Here is a 16,665-nt window from a genome sequence, read left to right as displayed (position 1 = left end):
GCTCACCCCAAAAAAGAATCTTAATGAACCTTACATGCATTTTCTCAAGTAGAGAAATATCTTCGTGTGATACCGTACAACATTATAGGAAGGACCATATGGTCAAAGAGTTCAAGGCAGATATTAAAAGTGAGGTCTAGCTTCCTATAATAACACCATAAGTGTGGAACAAAAAAGTGGCGCCAGCTATTGGTAATCCAACGAAAGTGCTCTAAAAGTCTCCCTGCAGGGACTCTACAATACAAATCTAAAAATTTATAGGTTGTAGTAGTTATGGACAAAGGCTTGACTTCAGAAGGATTCTAGAACATGCTTCGTGTCCCAGGCCTGGGCTTACTCATGTGGTTCGGCTGAATAAATTTTCCGCACTGGCTTTTGAGACCTAAGTGGGAGACCAATGTGTTTGAATGTAAAAACTGGTGAATGAGACCAATGCAAAAGGTGTCTGCATTTGTATTAATCCGCGAATAACAAAACTCATATTATTTCTAAATGTAGCACGTCATTATTAAAATAAAAGATTAGGAGTACTTCATAACGGTTGAACTTTGTATGGTTCTCAGTGAGTTCCCATTTTATTAATCAGATCTTTATATTTAGATAATTTTCAAAATCAAGTCCGCCCTGCCACAGGATACAAATTGGGTGCTCTTCGGTCACCATTTTGGGAGATTTTCTGGTATTTTCTGTAAATAATCGCTTTTTTTCTGTTTGTAAAGAAATGGCAGTCTCAACTGGTGATGCAGAAGTTGATTCTAAAGTCGAGGAATGGCTGAATTGGGATAAGGTGAGAATAAGTGCGTTTTTGCTGCTTTTTTTCACGAAAGAATTTGGAAAAAAATAGCTGGATTTGACCTGGCTGGAGGAAATGATAGATACTAGATAGGGCTTCTCAATACCACAGGAACCTTGTGATTTTTAGGCAACATCTCCCTTATCTTACACCCAAATGTCATGAAATTTTCAGGAAATGTGTTTTATGGTATACTTAATACTTATTACGTTAATGGCTATTTTATTTTGATGACTTTATATACCTGACTTGAAACCTAGTGTCAGTGGTGGCACATCGACAAGACATAACTACAGCCAGCCACACACTTGGGTTCTTAAGCGTAAACTTACATTCATGCCCCCAGAAGTTGCGCGAGCTAGCTTATTTCACAATGTGCAGATCTAACATTGAATATAGCTCTCAGGTTTGGGACCCTGACGACAATAGCAGATAGGCCTCTAACATAGAATGTATACAAAGAAGGGCAGCACGGTTCGTCACCCGGAACAACCAGCCCAAAACGAGCGTCACGGAACTCTTGAGAAATCTCAACTGGGAACCCTTAACATCACGACGGAAAAACCAACACCGCATCCTTTTTTACCAAATAATAAATAAGAAAGTCGAAGTTCAACTTCAACTTGACCCCAATCTGATCAACCCTGGAAGGAAGAAGGAACAGACTAATTCAAACTAGATGCAACACCGACGCGTACAGGAAATCTTTCATCATCTGTACAACTTCCGACTGGTATAGTTTAAGCGTAGATGCTCGCTGGGCTACTTCACCCGCAGCGTTCAGGGCATGCCTCCCCAAGGCATGCTACTAACAAACCTTCCTCCCCGCATGCCCACACCCCCACCTCGGTTATTATACGTCGACAGACGGCCAACCGAGTAATTGAAGAAGAAGAAGAAGTGGAAGCAGGTCATCCTATTTTGCGTCCAGTGGCGACTAGTGGCGACCAGTGGCGTCCAACGCGAAATGATAGGGTGTATATGGTTAAAAATGTTTTCAAGCTCCTAGTCCTAAAACACTTTCAATAAACAAGATTTAGAAGTTTGGTGGTGGAGTTTGCAAACCTAGTTGGCTCACCGTAGGGGAGTCTATACAATACCGCAGTGTCCGTCGTCCGTCGTTGTCGTCCGTCGTCGTCGTCGTCGTCGTCGTCGTCGTCGTCCGTCGTATCCTAGTTCAAAAACAGTGGCACGTTTCTTAACCGCTAGGCCTATGAACTTAAAACTTTGTACACATGACCCCCTAGGTCAGATGACCCGTGACACTAAATTTCTGTCCGATCTGATTCTCTACTTGGCCACCAGGGGGCCAAATGTGGATATCTAAAAAGTGTGATATCTCGCTTATTAGTGACTTGTTTTCGATGAAACTTTTGTTGTAGGTACTCATAGCAAATATACATCTTATATCATACGGGTTTTTAATTTGACCTACTTTTCAAGGTCACAGAGGTCATATGGCGTAAATTGGCCATTAGAGTGTAAACTATGGCACGTTTCTTAACCACTAAAGCTATGAACTTGAAACTTGGTACATATAACCCCCTATATCACATAGCCTCTGGTGCTGAATTTTAGTTTGATCTGATTCTCAACTTTGCCACCAGGGGGCCAAATGTGGATATCTAAAAAGTGTGATATCTCGCTTATAAGTGACTTGTTTTCGATAAAATTTTTATGGTAGGTACCCTTAGGAAGAATACATCATATATCTTACAGGTTTTCAATTTGACCTACTTTTCAAGGTCACAGAGGTCATATGGCGTAAATTGGCCGTTAGAGTGTAAACTATGGCACGTTTCTTAACCACTAAAGCTATGAACTTGAAACTTGGTACATATAACCCCCTATATCACATAGCCTCTGGTGCTGAATTTCAGTTTGATCTGATTCTCAACTTTGCCACCAGGGGGCCAAAAGTGGAAATCTAAAAAGTGTGATATCTCGCTTATAAGTGACTTGTTTTCGATAAAATTTTTATGGTAGGTACCCTTAGGAAGAATACATCACATATCTTACGGGTTTTCAATTTGACCTACTTTTCAAGGTCACAGAGGTCATATGGCGTAAATTGGCCGTTAGAGTGTAAACTATGGCACGTTTCTTAACCAGTAAAGCTATGAACTTGAAACTTGGTGCATATAACCCCCTACATCAGATAACCTCTGATGCCAAATTTTGGCTCGATCTGATTCTTTATTCGGCCACCAGGGGGCCATAATGGAAAAAGTAAGAAGTGCAATATCTTGCTTATTTTTAGTGATTCGTTTTCAATAACATTTTTATGGTAGGTTCTCCTAGCAAGGATACATCACATATCATATGAGTTTTTGATCTGACCTGCTTTTCAAGGTCACAGAGGTCAAATGGCGTAAATTTGTCGTTTGATTGTAACTATGGCACGTTTCTTAACCACTAAAGCTTCGAACTTGAAATTTGATACACATGACTCCCTACGTCATGTAACCTCGGACACCGAATTTCGATCTGATCTGGTACTCAACTCGGCCACCAGGAGGCCAAAACTAAAATAGGTAAAAAGTGCAATATCTCGTTTATTATTGACTTGTTTTTGATGATATTCTTATGGTACTTACTCCAAGCAACGATACATCACATGTCATACCGACTTTGGTTTGACCTATATACTATACATGTACAATGTTTCTTAATCTGGATGAATTACAAAGCACCAAATATCTATACGGTGAGCACAATGGCCCCTGGCCGTTTCATTTTTGAATAATCATCACCAGAAAACAATCTTAGTATGCCAACCTGATGCCAGATCCCGATTCCGCTTTTTCTATAAACCCAAGGAACGGCAGCTAAAACAAACATGGCGTCCAGTACTTTTGCTGGACGCATACTAAGATCGTTTTCTGGTGATGATTATTCTAAAACTAAGTTTGCAAACTCTACCAAACTTCTAAATCTTGTTTATTGAAAGTGTTTTAGGAGCTTGAAAACAATTTTAACCATATACACCCTTTTATTTCGCGTTGGACGCCACTGGTCGCCACTGGACGCAATTTAGGATGACCGGGTGGAAGCTGGTGCCCGGCACTGGTGGACGCTGTTTGGGATGACTGCCGTTTTACACCAGGCAGAGGAAGCCACTGCTGGCCCAAAAAAACCTAAATATAGGCACAACGAACAAAATAACATTGGTGTGCGACCATGCGGTCTTTCGGTTGCTGCTTGTTAATGTTAGTTGTGGCCAGCAGTGAGCAGTGGCTTCCTCCGCCTAGGCTGGTGTACTGTAGGGACCTCTTCTTCTTCAGCGTTCACTCTGCACTTGAAGGTGATTTTCTCCAGGGTGTATAGACCGTGTGTGAAAAATAAATTTCGGCCATTTTGCAAATATACCTTTTCACACTCACACTCACAGGTAGCGTAAGTTTACCTCAATATAAAAGACGTGTTTTTTATCAAATCATCACCAAAAGCATTCAAAATATCATCATTATTAGAAGACATCGAAAAAAGTCAAGTGTGGATCAACGGTAATGTTGATTGTTCTGGCAAAGTCCATGTATTGGGTTTTGGTCTAGTGAATCAACTTCGGCGAGAGGTTATGAGTCCACACAAGCTACTCATGTTTCTTACTTGGTGGGGTCTTTAACCTGCCCTGGCATAGACACCAGATACAATACAAGGAACCTCGATTTTATGTCTCATTTGAAGGACTGTGAAGAGCCAGGAATTTTAGTTCCTTAGAAAGCCACGCCGGTTTATCCAGAAATACAATCCTGGGTTCCCCCCAGGATCGAACCCGGGCCCTTTTGCGTGGTAGCCATTATAGACGAATTCGAAGAAGTTTGTTTTGGCACTGACCAGTCATGCGTTTCACCTTGAACAAAGGATTGCCGTGCCTCTAGGCATTGTCCGAAGTCGGCTCAGGCCTTGTGACGTGTTCTCAGTGTGCACATTTGATTTTTTTGGCTTGGCACTGATTTGTCTTCTTCGAATTCGTCTATTGTTAACCACTAGGCTTTAATTTATGATTGAAGTTCCGTAAGGGCCTCAAACTGACTCTTATTTCTCACCCTGGAAGGGGACTCCTCCCCAGAGGTCCGGGTGCACTAGGGCGTTTCGACACCTCCGCCTCTAATCGCAGTCACGTCACGTCTAGGACATGTAAACAACCAGGACAAACATAGATTGCAAAAGGAGCAATTTGATTAACTGTCTATCGTACATGTGGAATACAATATGTGGGACAAACAAAAAGGGACTACTTGCTAGATTTATGTGAGCACTTCAGAAACATCACAAAAAAGCCAGGTCTATACTTACATAATGTAAATGTGGATGTACAATGTACTATTTTATAGAGGATGGTGTCCATGTAGTTTGTCCACTGCCACTTTGCCAACAATGACAACTGTAACACTAACAGTACAGTTGAACCTCACTTAGCGAACACCTCTCGAATTAAGGACACCCTCTATATTGAGGACATTAGTTTTGGTCCCAAATTGGGCGTTTCCATTCAATTCGACTGCTCTGATCAGGACACTCCTCTATTAATGACAGCACTTATCAGTCCTGAGGGTGTCCTAAAGGCCCACGGCGTTCATTAAAATCATTGAATTTGTAATTGAATTTGAATATTTTCAATTGCGTAAATACATACTAAATTATAAATTTCAGCATTGCCTTTCTGTAGACAGATATACAAATTGTAAATTATACAAAGTTTCAACAAATTTGTATTCATAATAACTGCACTACAGCATTGTGTATTGGTGAATTTCTATCTAACTGGACCACAAGTAATTACGAACAGTGTACCCCTTTAATGTTAGTGTATACAATCGTTCGAATTACAGTTTACTTGTGAGACACCAGCGAGGTAAATCAAAACTCATCAAATTTCTGTGCATAAATATTGCCAGATGAAATGCATCAGACTTTCAAATCGACCATTCAAGGGACCCAACATCTTGGCGCCAAAAACATACGTCAGCCATGTTGGTGAAAATGATGTCATACAATGTAACATTTGAGAAGGATGTCTATAGAGTCACTGATGGTTGGGCACTTGTGAAAATGACACACTTCACCTCAACAGTGGTGGTTATGACACAATATACAATCTTGTGACGTTATACCATGTAAATGGTATCCTCCATGGCCCAGTGCAGGTTTTTTGGCAGGAATTGCATGGGCCCATAGATAGTAGACATGATTATGCCACCTGATATCCGCTCAGAAGTTTCTGTGTCGTTTTTAAACGCTCACTGTGGTTAAAGTAATGAAGAGCAGAGCAGCTCCAATCTACTTACTCTTTGAATAGAGATGTTCTGCTGTACATGTAGTAGCTTCATTCTAGCAAAATGTTAATATGGAATTTGGATTTGCAGGCAAAACTTTTTAAAAGTCTGGCCCATTTTTGTTTCGAATTTGCCGGTGTGTTTTGGAGGAGTTCTGGTGTTACTCAATGGATCTTTTGCCGATGTTGGGTGAGATACCTTTAAAATGGTGGCGTGTGTTGTGTGTGCCTCAGTAGTCTATTACTTAAATGCCAATTTGTTGACTTTCAGAATGAGAAGACACATGCTGAGATAGCTAGTCTGGCACGGAAAGGAGATGTGAAGGAACTCCGTGCCAGGTTGTGTTCAAGGTTGGAATTTGGAACAGCTGGTAAGAAACTTTTCTTTGTTTGAGTTAAATCTAGCTTTATGGCCATTCAAGTGGACCAGCAACTTTTATGTCCACAGTGGCCCTTAATCATAAAGCCATTCATGATGTCCCCAACCACGTCTTGTCATCCTTGGTCCTGCATGCCTGCATCATTGGCATTGTCAGACTCTTGAATGTGGATACATCATTGATCACCCAGATGGACATGTGGGACTGCAAAAAGTTACAAGGTTGGGTGTCAGCAGAATTTGCTGAAATTTCTACCATTGGCAATGATTACTCACTCCCTGGGCTAGATCATTTCTGATATGAATATTTTTTAAGTAAAAAACTCTGGACGGGATTTGGTCTATTGGAGGCACGATTATTGCTTGTTACTTGGATATCTTAGCCTGTTCATTTTATGACAAGGTTTATTTGATACTTCAAGGCCTGCGTGGACGTATGGGTGCTGGTTACTCTCGCATGTCGGACGTGACTGTCATACAGTCAACCCAGGGACTCCTTAGACATGCCCAAAACGTTTGTCCTGATCTAAAGAAGAGAGGCTTGGTTGTTGGATATGATGCAAGACACAACAGTCACCGGTACGAAAAAATTGAAGTCCTTTTGCTGTAGTCTCTTTCCTTACCAACTGTTGTATCCCCAGAAACTAAAGGTTGTATCAAGATGTAGTTTTCACTATATTGAAAAGCAGACAAGAAAACAACATACCAGCCTCTGAGAATTTGGACTGCTGCACGATGAATCTATTCTGAACTTAACTCTTTCACTGCCAATAACGTTTTAAAATGTTATTGAAAATAGGTCGCTAAATTGCCAATAATGTTTCAAAACGTTATCTCAGTGTTTCCATCTACCCATCAAAAAGTAAACCAAACTATTGATTCTACGTTGATTTAAACCTCCCGCCATGTCTTCGGAAGTGTTCTCGGAAGCATTTGGTTCTCAATCTCGTACCGAGGAAGTGGGTATTTTGAGTCAGGTGAATTGGTGAAGATAGACCAATTTGAGATCAATTTGCGTGATCAGCCTGATTCTGATGGCGATAATGACCAGGCAGTTGGGGGTAATGATATATGTAGTAGTGACAATGACTCAGGTGATGGTGGGCAGGGGGCGCAGCCTGCTGCAGGTGGGAATCAAGCTGCACGTGGCTGAGGGCGTGGTCGAGGGCGCCAAAGAGGGCCCCCAGCTCCTGCTACAAAAAGTGGTAAAAATGGCAAAAATGCTAGCAAGATGGGGGAATAACTTTAAAATAGGGCTGGCAGTGAAAGAGTTAAAAAACGCTTCATGCAGATGTTTTTCCCAAAACTTGTGACCAATCAATCTGGAAAAACATGCAAGTTCTACATTATGCCGGCAGTGAAAGGGTTTTAAACATGCTTGATTGAACACCTTACCTTAGAATGTCCAACATACTTCTAATCTTCTACAGGTGGGCTCTGATGACAGCAGTGATCTTCCTGAATGCTGAGATTCCAGTCTATCTCTACTCAGAAATATGTCCAACACCATTTGTGGTAAGCAATATTTCACTGGTAGCAATAAATGACACGTATCTAGGCATGGCTTTTTGGCTCACCTTAGGGGGTCTATGTATTCTCTTTCAAAAACCAGTAGCTCGTTTCTTAACCGCTAGGGCTATGAACTTGAAACTTTGTACACATTGCCCCCCCAGGTCAGGTGACCTCTGACTCTGACTCTCGTTCTGATCTGATTTTCAACTTGGCCACCAGGGGGCCAAAAGTTAAAACCAAAAAATTGCCATAGAGATATCTCGCTTATAAGCGACTCGTTTTCACTAAATTTTTTATGGCAGGTACTCCTAGCAAGGATACATCACATATCATCATATGGGTTTTGATAATTGATTTGACCTAATTTTCATTGTCACAGAGGTCAAATGGCGTAAGTTGGCCATTTGAGTGCAACTATGGCACGTTTCTTTACCGCTGAAGTTATGAACTTGAAATTTGGTTTACATTACTCCCTAAATCAGCTAACCTCTGACACCAAATTTTGTTTGATCTGATCCTCGACTTGGCCACCAGGGGGCCTAAAGTTAAAACCTAAAAAGTGTGATATCTCGCTTAATATAAGCGACTTGTTTTCGCTAAAATCGTAATGGTAGGTACTCCTAGCAAGGATATATAACATCTAATTTTCAAGGTCGCAGAGGTCAAATGGCGTAAATTGGCCGTTTGAGGGTAACTATGGCACGTTTCTTAACCCCTAAAGCTATGAACTTGAAATCTGGTACACATGACTCCGTATGTCATGTATCCTCTGACACTGAATTTCAGTCCGATCTGATTCTTGACTTGGCCACCAGGGGGCCAGATATGGAAACCTAAAAACTGTGATATCTCTCTTATGAGTGACTCTTTTTCGATAACATTTTTATGGTAGGTTCTCCTAAGAAGGATAGATCACATATCATATGGGTTTTTGATTTGACCTAATTTTCAAGGTCACTTAGGTCAAATGGCGTAAATTGGCAGTTTGAGTGTAACTATGGCTCGTTTCTTAGCCGCAAAAGCTATGAACTTGACTCCCTACATCATGTAACCTCGGACACAAAAAGTGCAATATCTCGCTTATTTGTGACTTGTTTTCGATGATATTTTTATGGTATGTACTCGCAGCAAGGATACATCACATGTCATACCGACTTTGGTTTGACCTATATACTTGTAGCATGTTTCTTAACCAGAATGAATTCCTAACCACCAAATATCTATGCGTTGAGCACAATGGCCCTTAGCCATTTCATTCAAAGAATGTACTACAATAATGTGACCCATCACAGCAAAACCAGGCGCTTATCGCTCTGAGCTTGGCAGGTTGAGACCGACTGGTACTTGTTGTCCATTTCACTGACCTGCCTTTAGTGAAATCTAATACATCAATTTCTTCCATTATCTCCTGGTGTCATTTAGGCTCCTCTTCTGTGCGACATGCGCCTCCTTTTGCTGTTATGGGTCACAAATTGTGAGTTTACAGCATTTTATACTTTTCACGGCCATGACAACACAACTGTTTTCGTAGTTGTACTAAAATTTATCCACCATGAACGCTGTTCAGACTTTCATCATACGCACAAATAGATTCTCCCTTCAAAGGCCGCTACCGCTAGATCCCCTGTAAGTGTAAATAACGGTGTCAATTGTTGACAAAGCACCACCATACTTCTTTCACAAAAAACCTGTATGTAAACTTATGTTTGTCTATTACACCATTGTACTGTGGAAAGGACATTTTATAAGTTTCTTTGAAACTTACGTCCAATCCCTATTCTCTTCTATGAATAAAAATGTGCTTAAACTAAGTTGTACTAACATGACAGCAGCACCCATGGTAAAAACAGAACATTGAGTAATTCAGAAAATATCATATTTTGGGGACTGCAAAAAATGGTTAACTGATCTTGTTCTAACCTCGTTTACCCAGGTGTCATTGCGCGCTCCTATGGTCACTTGCACTACCCCTGGTATCATGTTGAGCTAAAACATATTTGATTGATCAACGAATCACATTTGACGTGCAAATAAGATGTAAATAATGTTTTGACACTTGGCATATTCATGGCATATTGAATCGGCGAAAGGGCGGTTATCAGTCTACATAACGACTTACCCTGATGAGATCACAAATCAATTGACGGCATAATAGATCTTCATGGACACGGATAATATATGAGCTAATGCAGATATAAACGAAATGGACCAGGGACCATGTGCTCACCTTGGGTGATGTTAATGCATGTCATTTGCAGTACACAATGCACAACCAACAAATGAACAAATTTGACATCTAACAGTAGAATTTGCAGGTTAGTGCAGTGTTCAAATATAACAGCAGCAGAACAAAAGCTTGAAGCAGCAAAACATGCAGGGCACGCATATCAAAGGAACAAACATGCGATTCCATGTACAGTCAAAGTCCAAAGTACAGTCAGCATTAATGTTACGTTTTTTTCATTCTTTGGTTTACGGGCCCGCCGACATTGGAAAATGCCAACCGGGAAAAATACAATTGGGAAAAACTATTTTTTTATTTGTACTGAAGCCTACGATGTGCCATTTAGGCCATTCAGAAGAAAAAAAGAGCGAAGTACAGTCGTTTTTGCCCATATGGTCAATTCATTTTTTTCTCCGATGTGTCGACCTAAGGCCCAAAATTTGAAAAAAAGTTATGGTTTTTTTTATTTTGTCCTGTGTGTGTATCCAACAATGAACCTGTGAGCTGTGCCATTATTTTTTCATTTTTGCCCTTTACTATTGACCTCATCTACACAAATCTACCCAGTCCTATTTGTGGAGTTGCCGAGACATATTACTCCTACCATAATTGCATAAAACCATCTGGATTTCCTTACACTAATCACTTCGTACATTTGACTCTGCTCCCCCTTGCTGAACTGAGAAAACGAACTGAACAGAAGAAAACAGATGTTGTAACAACCCTGTCAAGCGCCTTCCATGTCTCCACCACAAACGTGTTCTGTCAATATCCGATGCAGATTCAACAAAAGTGACAATTCAGATACTGAGAAGTAAGACTACACGTATGTGCGGAGCCCTGTGAATAGTTCAGTCTTTCCTAACATTATGTTTTCAGCCCCTTTACTAAACTTTGTTTCATGGAAAGGTGTCATCAACATAAGAAGGAATTACTACTAGATGGTCCTTTACCCACTACTTCTCAATTCTTTATTTCTCACTTGTTGTTTATCAAATCTCATATATATTTATATACTTTGAAACACATAATGTATTCCCCTTTCTTGGTCATTTTGTAATTCTAATGAAACAAATGACCCAATGCCATTTGTGAAGATAAATAATTCAACAAAGAAAAACTAAGGGCCAAATTCATAAAGGGCGTTTAGCTTAAAACAGCGTTTAACTACTGAATAGACAGATTCTGGCCCTTCATGCAAATCTTCGCAGAATATGAATAGGCCCAGAAACTGATAAGAGAGAAGTTGTACATGTCTAACCCTTAAACGCCTTTTATGAATTTGGGCCTAAGAGTCTTTATAGTAAGAGTGTTGATCTGCTTCAAATGTTTTGTAAAGGGAATGGATACATAATGCTTATGAAATGCCTTTACACCACCTGTGTATCATACTTTACAACTTCCAAATACTGGTTAGTGCTCGAAATTGAACACAGTATTTGTGACTCGCTCTACCAAAACTAGGTGCTTGTCGCATCTGAACTTGACAGGTTGATACGGACTTGTTGTTCATTTCCCTATTGTTGACCTTTTGTGAAATCTATTACAAACTGATTTGGTCACATTCAACAAAAGGTCTACAATAGGGAAATGAACAACAAGTCCGTATCAACCTGTCAAGTTCAGATGCGACAAGCGCCTAGTTTTGGTAGAGCGGGTCACATATGTGTCTAACTACAATGTCTGCTCTATCAGCTCCAGACAAGAAACATATATTTTTAAATTTGGTCTTAGCACCATTGCAGAAGATGGTGACTGCCACTCCGCACTCTCTTAGGGTTCAACGTGCTAGAGCAAGCTGTCCTCCAGCTCAGCCAACTAAGGTTTACTGAGGGCTTCAACATCATAATCTCTACAACCTTAATATGTAAAAACAGTTCCCCTGTGAATGATACATTCTTCAACTTGCACCCAAGCCGAGGGGACTTAAGTGCGACTGAGCACGTTATCTTTTCCATTGTCATTGAATAATACTATTTTTCTTGGCTCAATGGCACAAAAAAATTTACCGGTACTATGTAAGTATAGCATTTTGGTTATAAAGTTGGCTGAATTTCAGGGATAATCGTAGAGAGTAAAATAGATACATCGTCACATGAAAATTGGTTGACATCCAGTTTCAAGTTCGTAGCTTTAGCGGTTAAGAAAGTGCCATAGTTACACTCAAACGGCCAATGCACACCGTTAGATCTCTGTGCCCTTGAAAATTAGGTCAAATCAAAAACCCGTAGGATAATATGTGATGTATCCTTGCTCCGAGTGCCTACCATAAAAATATCATGAAACAAGTCACTCTTAGTATTAATTAAGCTAGATATTGCACTTTTTACCTTTTTGGCTCACCGTTAGGGGAGTCTATACGATAGCCCTGTGTCTGTCGTCGTCGTCGTCGTCGTCGTCGTCGTCGTCGTCGTCGTCCGTATCCTGTGTGGCATGTTTCTTAACCGCTTGTGCTATGAACTTGAAACTTTGTACACATGACCCCCTAGGTCAGAGGTACTCTGACACTGAATTTCGGTCCGGTCTGGTTCATGACTTGGCCACCAGGGGGCTAAAACTTAAAACATAAAAAGTGTGATATGTCTCTTATTAATGATCCGTTTTCAATAAAAATTTTATGGTAGGTACTCCTAGCAAGGATACATCACATATCGTACGGGTTTTTGATTTGACCTACTTTTCAAGGTCACAGAGGTCAAATGGTGTAAATTGGCCATTAGGATGTAACGATGGCACGTTTCTAAACTGCAATGACTGTTGATACCAAATTTGGTACACATTTACCCCTTAGTCAGGTGATCTCAGGGACCGAAGTTTGGTCCAATATGATTCACCACTTGACCACCAGGGGGCAAAATCCAAAAACCTTAAAAATGTGATTATTCCTTAACTTCTTGCCCGATTGCCACCAATTTGATATCATAGGTACATCTAACCACCATACAGTATATGTCACCCAGGTTTTTAATTTGACCTTCTTGTCAAGGTCACAGAGGTCAAATGGCGTAAATTCGCCGTAAGGCCGTAACTATGGCACGTTTCTTAACTGCAATGACTATTGATCAGAAATTAAGTACACATGTACCCCTTGGTCAGGTGATCTCAGGTACCGAAGTTTGGTGCGATCTGATTTGCCGTTTGGCCTCCAGGGAGGGGACCAAATCCTAAATTCTTCAAAATGCCATTATTCCTAGTAATGACTTGCCCGATTGGCACCAATTTTATATCATAGGTACATCTAATTCTAACAACCATTCAGTGTGTCACCCGGGTCTTCTTTGATTTGACCTACTTTTCAAGGTCACAGAGGTCGAATGTACTGTAAATTGGCCATTTTGGGGAAATTGTAATTGCTTGGACCTACATCAAACCTAACACTACATGACACAATACCATGCTCTTTATCCATCTTTCCTCCACATGAGGTGAGCACAATGGCCCTGGCCATTTCATTTAGTTTTGGTCCCCTGGTGGCCAAGTCAAGAATCAGATCAGATCGAAATTCTGTGTCAGAGGTTATAAATGATGTAGGGAGTCATGTGTAGTAGAAGTAAAACTGGATACCGTCACTGTAGTTTACAACAATGTCCATCAGTCCCTATTGTTGGGCTGTTGTGTTGCTCCACCGACGCGCGTTTCTGCCCCTCTAGGCTTCATCAGGGTGGCTGGGGTTGACTAGCATCTGTCTTGTTCGAAGTTCACAGTTTGAATGACATCATGACTCGGGGGTGGTTTCTCAATGACGTTGTGACGTTATAGACTTTGTTGCAACTCTGTAGGGAGTCATGTGTACCAAATTTCAAGTTCATATCATTATCTGTTAAGAAACGTGCCATAGTTACACTCAAATGGACACGTCTATTGATATGTCTGGAACCTCCAGCCTATGAATATTCAATGGTGGTCTTGTCTCATAGTATCCAAGGTCTCATTAGGGAGGGGTTTTTTTTATTCATGCGCGGCCCCCCCCCCCCTCACCGTAGTTCCTAAAATCATTGATTTCTCGGTCCTCACAGTATGTCAGTGTTGATTAAGCAGTTGTTTTGGCAAAGACATGTTTTTTTGGAGTTTCTGAAACCTAGAGCGCTACTTAATAGGCGGCTAACAAGAAACTACGCATTTTACTGTTGTTGCCGACGTATGTGTACACTGAACTTGGGATGTGCGTCGGCCCCTCGTTGAAATGCCGTCCAGTGCCAGTTGCCATTTGGGATGGTGAACAGAGCTAAGAGCAAATGCGACGCTTATGATTTATTTAAAGAAACAAAATGCCCGATTTAACATCCTGCAGAATCAGGGGAATTGTGAGTTTCCATTGATATACGACACAAATGGGTTGTCCTCATGCATTCACTTTGGAAACGCATTTTAAAATAGATGTTACGTCCTGTTAATGGGGCACGTCATCATCGCGTACATTTGGGAAAAACTCCCTAACGAGACCCAAGGTCTCGTGGTGCAGCCATTTTAAATGCTCATCAAGTAGATCCCAGATGTAGAGTTTGGGTCATGCTTTAAAGCAACAATTTTAGGAAAGTTCTTGCTTCATGTTAAAGTGTACATGTATATTGTCAAAATTTAATGTCAGTCACTGATAAATTACAAAGGACTTTGAATACTTTGATAATTTGCAGCCATATGGTGTGTTACATTATGGATGTGATGTCGGTGTCATGATCACAGCCTCCCACAACCCAAAGGAAGACAATGGTTACAAGGTCTACTGGTCAAATGGTGCTCAGGTAAGGCTTGTAGCATCACCTATAACAATCATGGAATTTTTCCAGTTTTTCGAAGGCAAAAAAAATTTTGGTTCTGAGGTTCATGCAGAAATGCAATTAAAAAGTGTGTGTTCGGGGGGGGGGGAATTACTACAGGCTGATACTTCGTCAGCAAGTGGAAGAACGGGGCAAGAACAAGCCGACAATCGGGCTGCAACATCTCCTTCGAGTATCTCTCGGCGGCAATAGTTTATTCATGCATCACAATGAGGAACCTGCACTACAAACCTGCCAATAGGGGGCCCTACAGGTAAGTGGACCATGGTCGTTATGAGAAACCCATTTCCCGGGTAAATGATTATTGAATATTTCATTCCTTAATTACTCTACATGGGGAAATGGCACCAAAAATGTTGTTTTATTGGACCTTTATTCTAGTTTGATGAGTTTTAGGGAGAAAATCAACAAAACTTAATTTTAATGGAAAATGCACTCGAAGTGTACCTTTTAGTACTGGTGCTGCCATCTGGATTTTTAGTTCTGCAGGTTCCTCATTGGTAACTTCTAGATGATGTAAAAGCCCACGTAAAATTGCTGGCAATGAACTTTTCTTATTTGATCACACTCACTCATTCTTGTGGCGTTTGTCCTTTTCTGTAAGCATTCGGGGTAAATTCCTGGTATTTTATGCAGCGTAGCCAAGATTCCACATGGCTTCTCGTGCTGAGTTGGTATTCATTATTTCTAGATTACAATCCCACTGCCAGTAACACGTTGTGTACTCATGCTTACAAATCTCCTACCGCGTACCTGCGCAAGAGAGTACGCAACGCTGAATATCTGCATTTGCAATGTGCTGACCACTTGCTAAAGACTGTGAAAAATGCTTGGAAATTGCATCTTTGGGGTCTGATCTGCAGAACGAGTCGACTGGTGGACTGGGATTTTTTGTGTCCTGATGGTGCTGGGTCGGTGAAGTGTCCTATCAATTTAGGGTTTGATCTGAGAACCAATATAGCATATAGCTGCCTGCTGGCCATTTTGGATTTCGCATCCGGCCTGTCACTGCATAATGAGCCTCCTGATGCCTTGAATTTTGCTTTACTGACTGTAACTGCGGAATAAATCACCCGTCTGCGGCGTGATGGTGTGGGGTCAGAGAGGTGCCCTATAGTTTTGGGGCCTGATCCAATGGTTTTCTGGTGCCCCAATCAGCTTGGCACCCCAACAAGCTGCCATGGTACTTGGAAAGCCCTGTTTGGTAGGTAACATGCATACTGTTTTTATTTCCAGATCATTCCTCCTCATGATTCAGGAATTGCAGAATGTATCCTACAGAATCTTGCACCATGGCCAAACTCGTGGAACATCTCAGCTGTTGAATCACACCCTCTGCGCTCAGATCCCTACAAAGAAACCATGAACTGTTATTTTGAAGATATTGGTAAACAGCTTTGTAAACACAGGTCAGTTTAACCATCACAACACCTTCCCACATTTTAAAAGCATTTCCTATAAAGTATTCCTTTCCCTCCTTCAAAGGGGGACTATAGGCAGGAGGAGAGGGGCTAATTTGGCCATGTTCAGGTGACGAATATACTCAGTAAGGGCCTTGGGTCATGTCAGATTCAGCACTAAAAATATTCCTTGTACAAGCATGAATCATTTTGACGTACTGTGAGATGTGAGAGACCCCTATTGGCGACTTTTTGTAACTTTATCTTGCCTGCCTAGCTGCTGCCTATATTGTCCCTTTAA

General features: G+C 41.0%; 1 protein-coding gene across 2 annotated transcripts in view; it reads left to right on the top strand.

The window, feature by feature from the left end:
- Positions 1-646: 646 nt before the first annotated feature.
- Positions 647-16,665, top strand: part of LOC135493257 (phosphopentomutase-like) — a 32,886-nt gene continuing 16,867 nt past the window's right edge. Inside the window, exons 1-6 of one of the 2 annotated variants that reach the window (XM_064780398.1) lie at positions 647-787; positions 6,343-6,442; positions 6,873-7,029; positions 7,881-7,965; positions 14,821-14,928; positions 16,201-16,373. In XM_064780398.1, coding sequence (XP_064636468.1) covers positions 722-787; positions 6,343-6,442; positions 6,873-7,029; positions 7,881-7,965; positions 14,821-14,928; positions 16,201-16,373 — 689 coding nt within the window. In that variant the 5' untranslated portion in view covers positions 647-721. Of the gene's footprint in view, positions 788-6,342; positions 6,443-6,872; positions 7,030-7,880; positions 7,966-14,820; positions 14,929-16,200; positions 16,374-16,665 lie in introns of those variants that run through there. The other variant, XM_064780400.1, reaches the window with a different exon arrangement.

The sequence above is a fragment of the Lineus longissimus genome, chromosome 9, assembly GCF_910592395.1.
Source record: "Lineus longissimus chromosome 9, tnLinLong1.2, whole genome shotgun sequence".
Classification (NCBI taxonomy): domain Eukaryota; kingdom Metazoa; phylum Nemertea; class Pilidiophora; order Heteronemertea; family Lineidae; genus Lineus; species Lineus longissimus.
The sequence above is the reverse complement of the archived record's forward strand: the minus strand, read 5'-3'. Positions and strand labels throughout refer to the sequence as shown.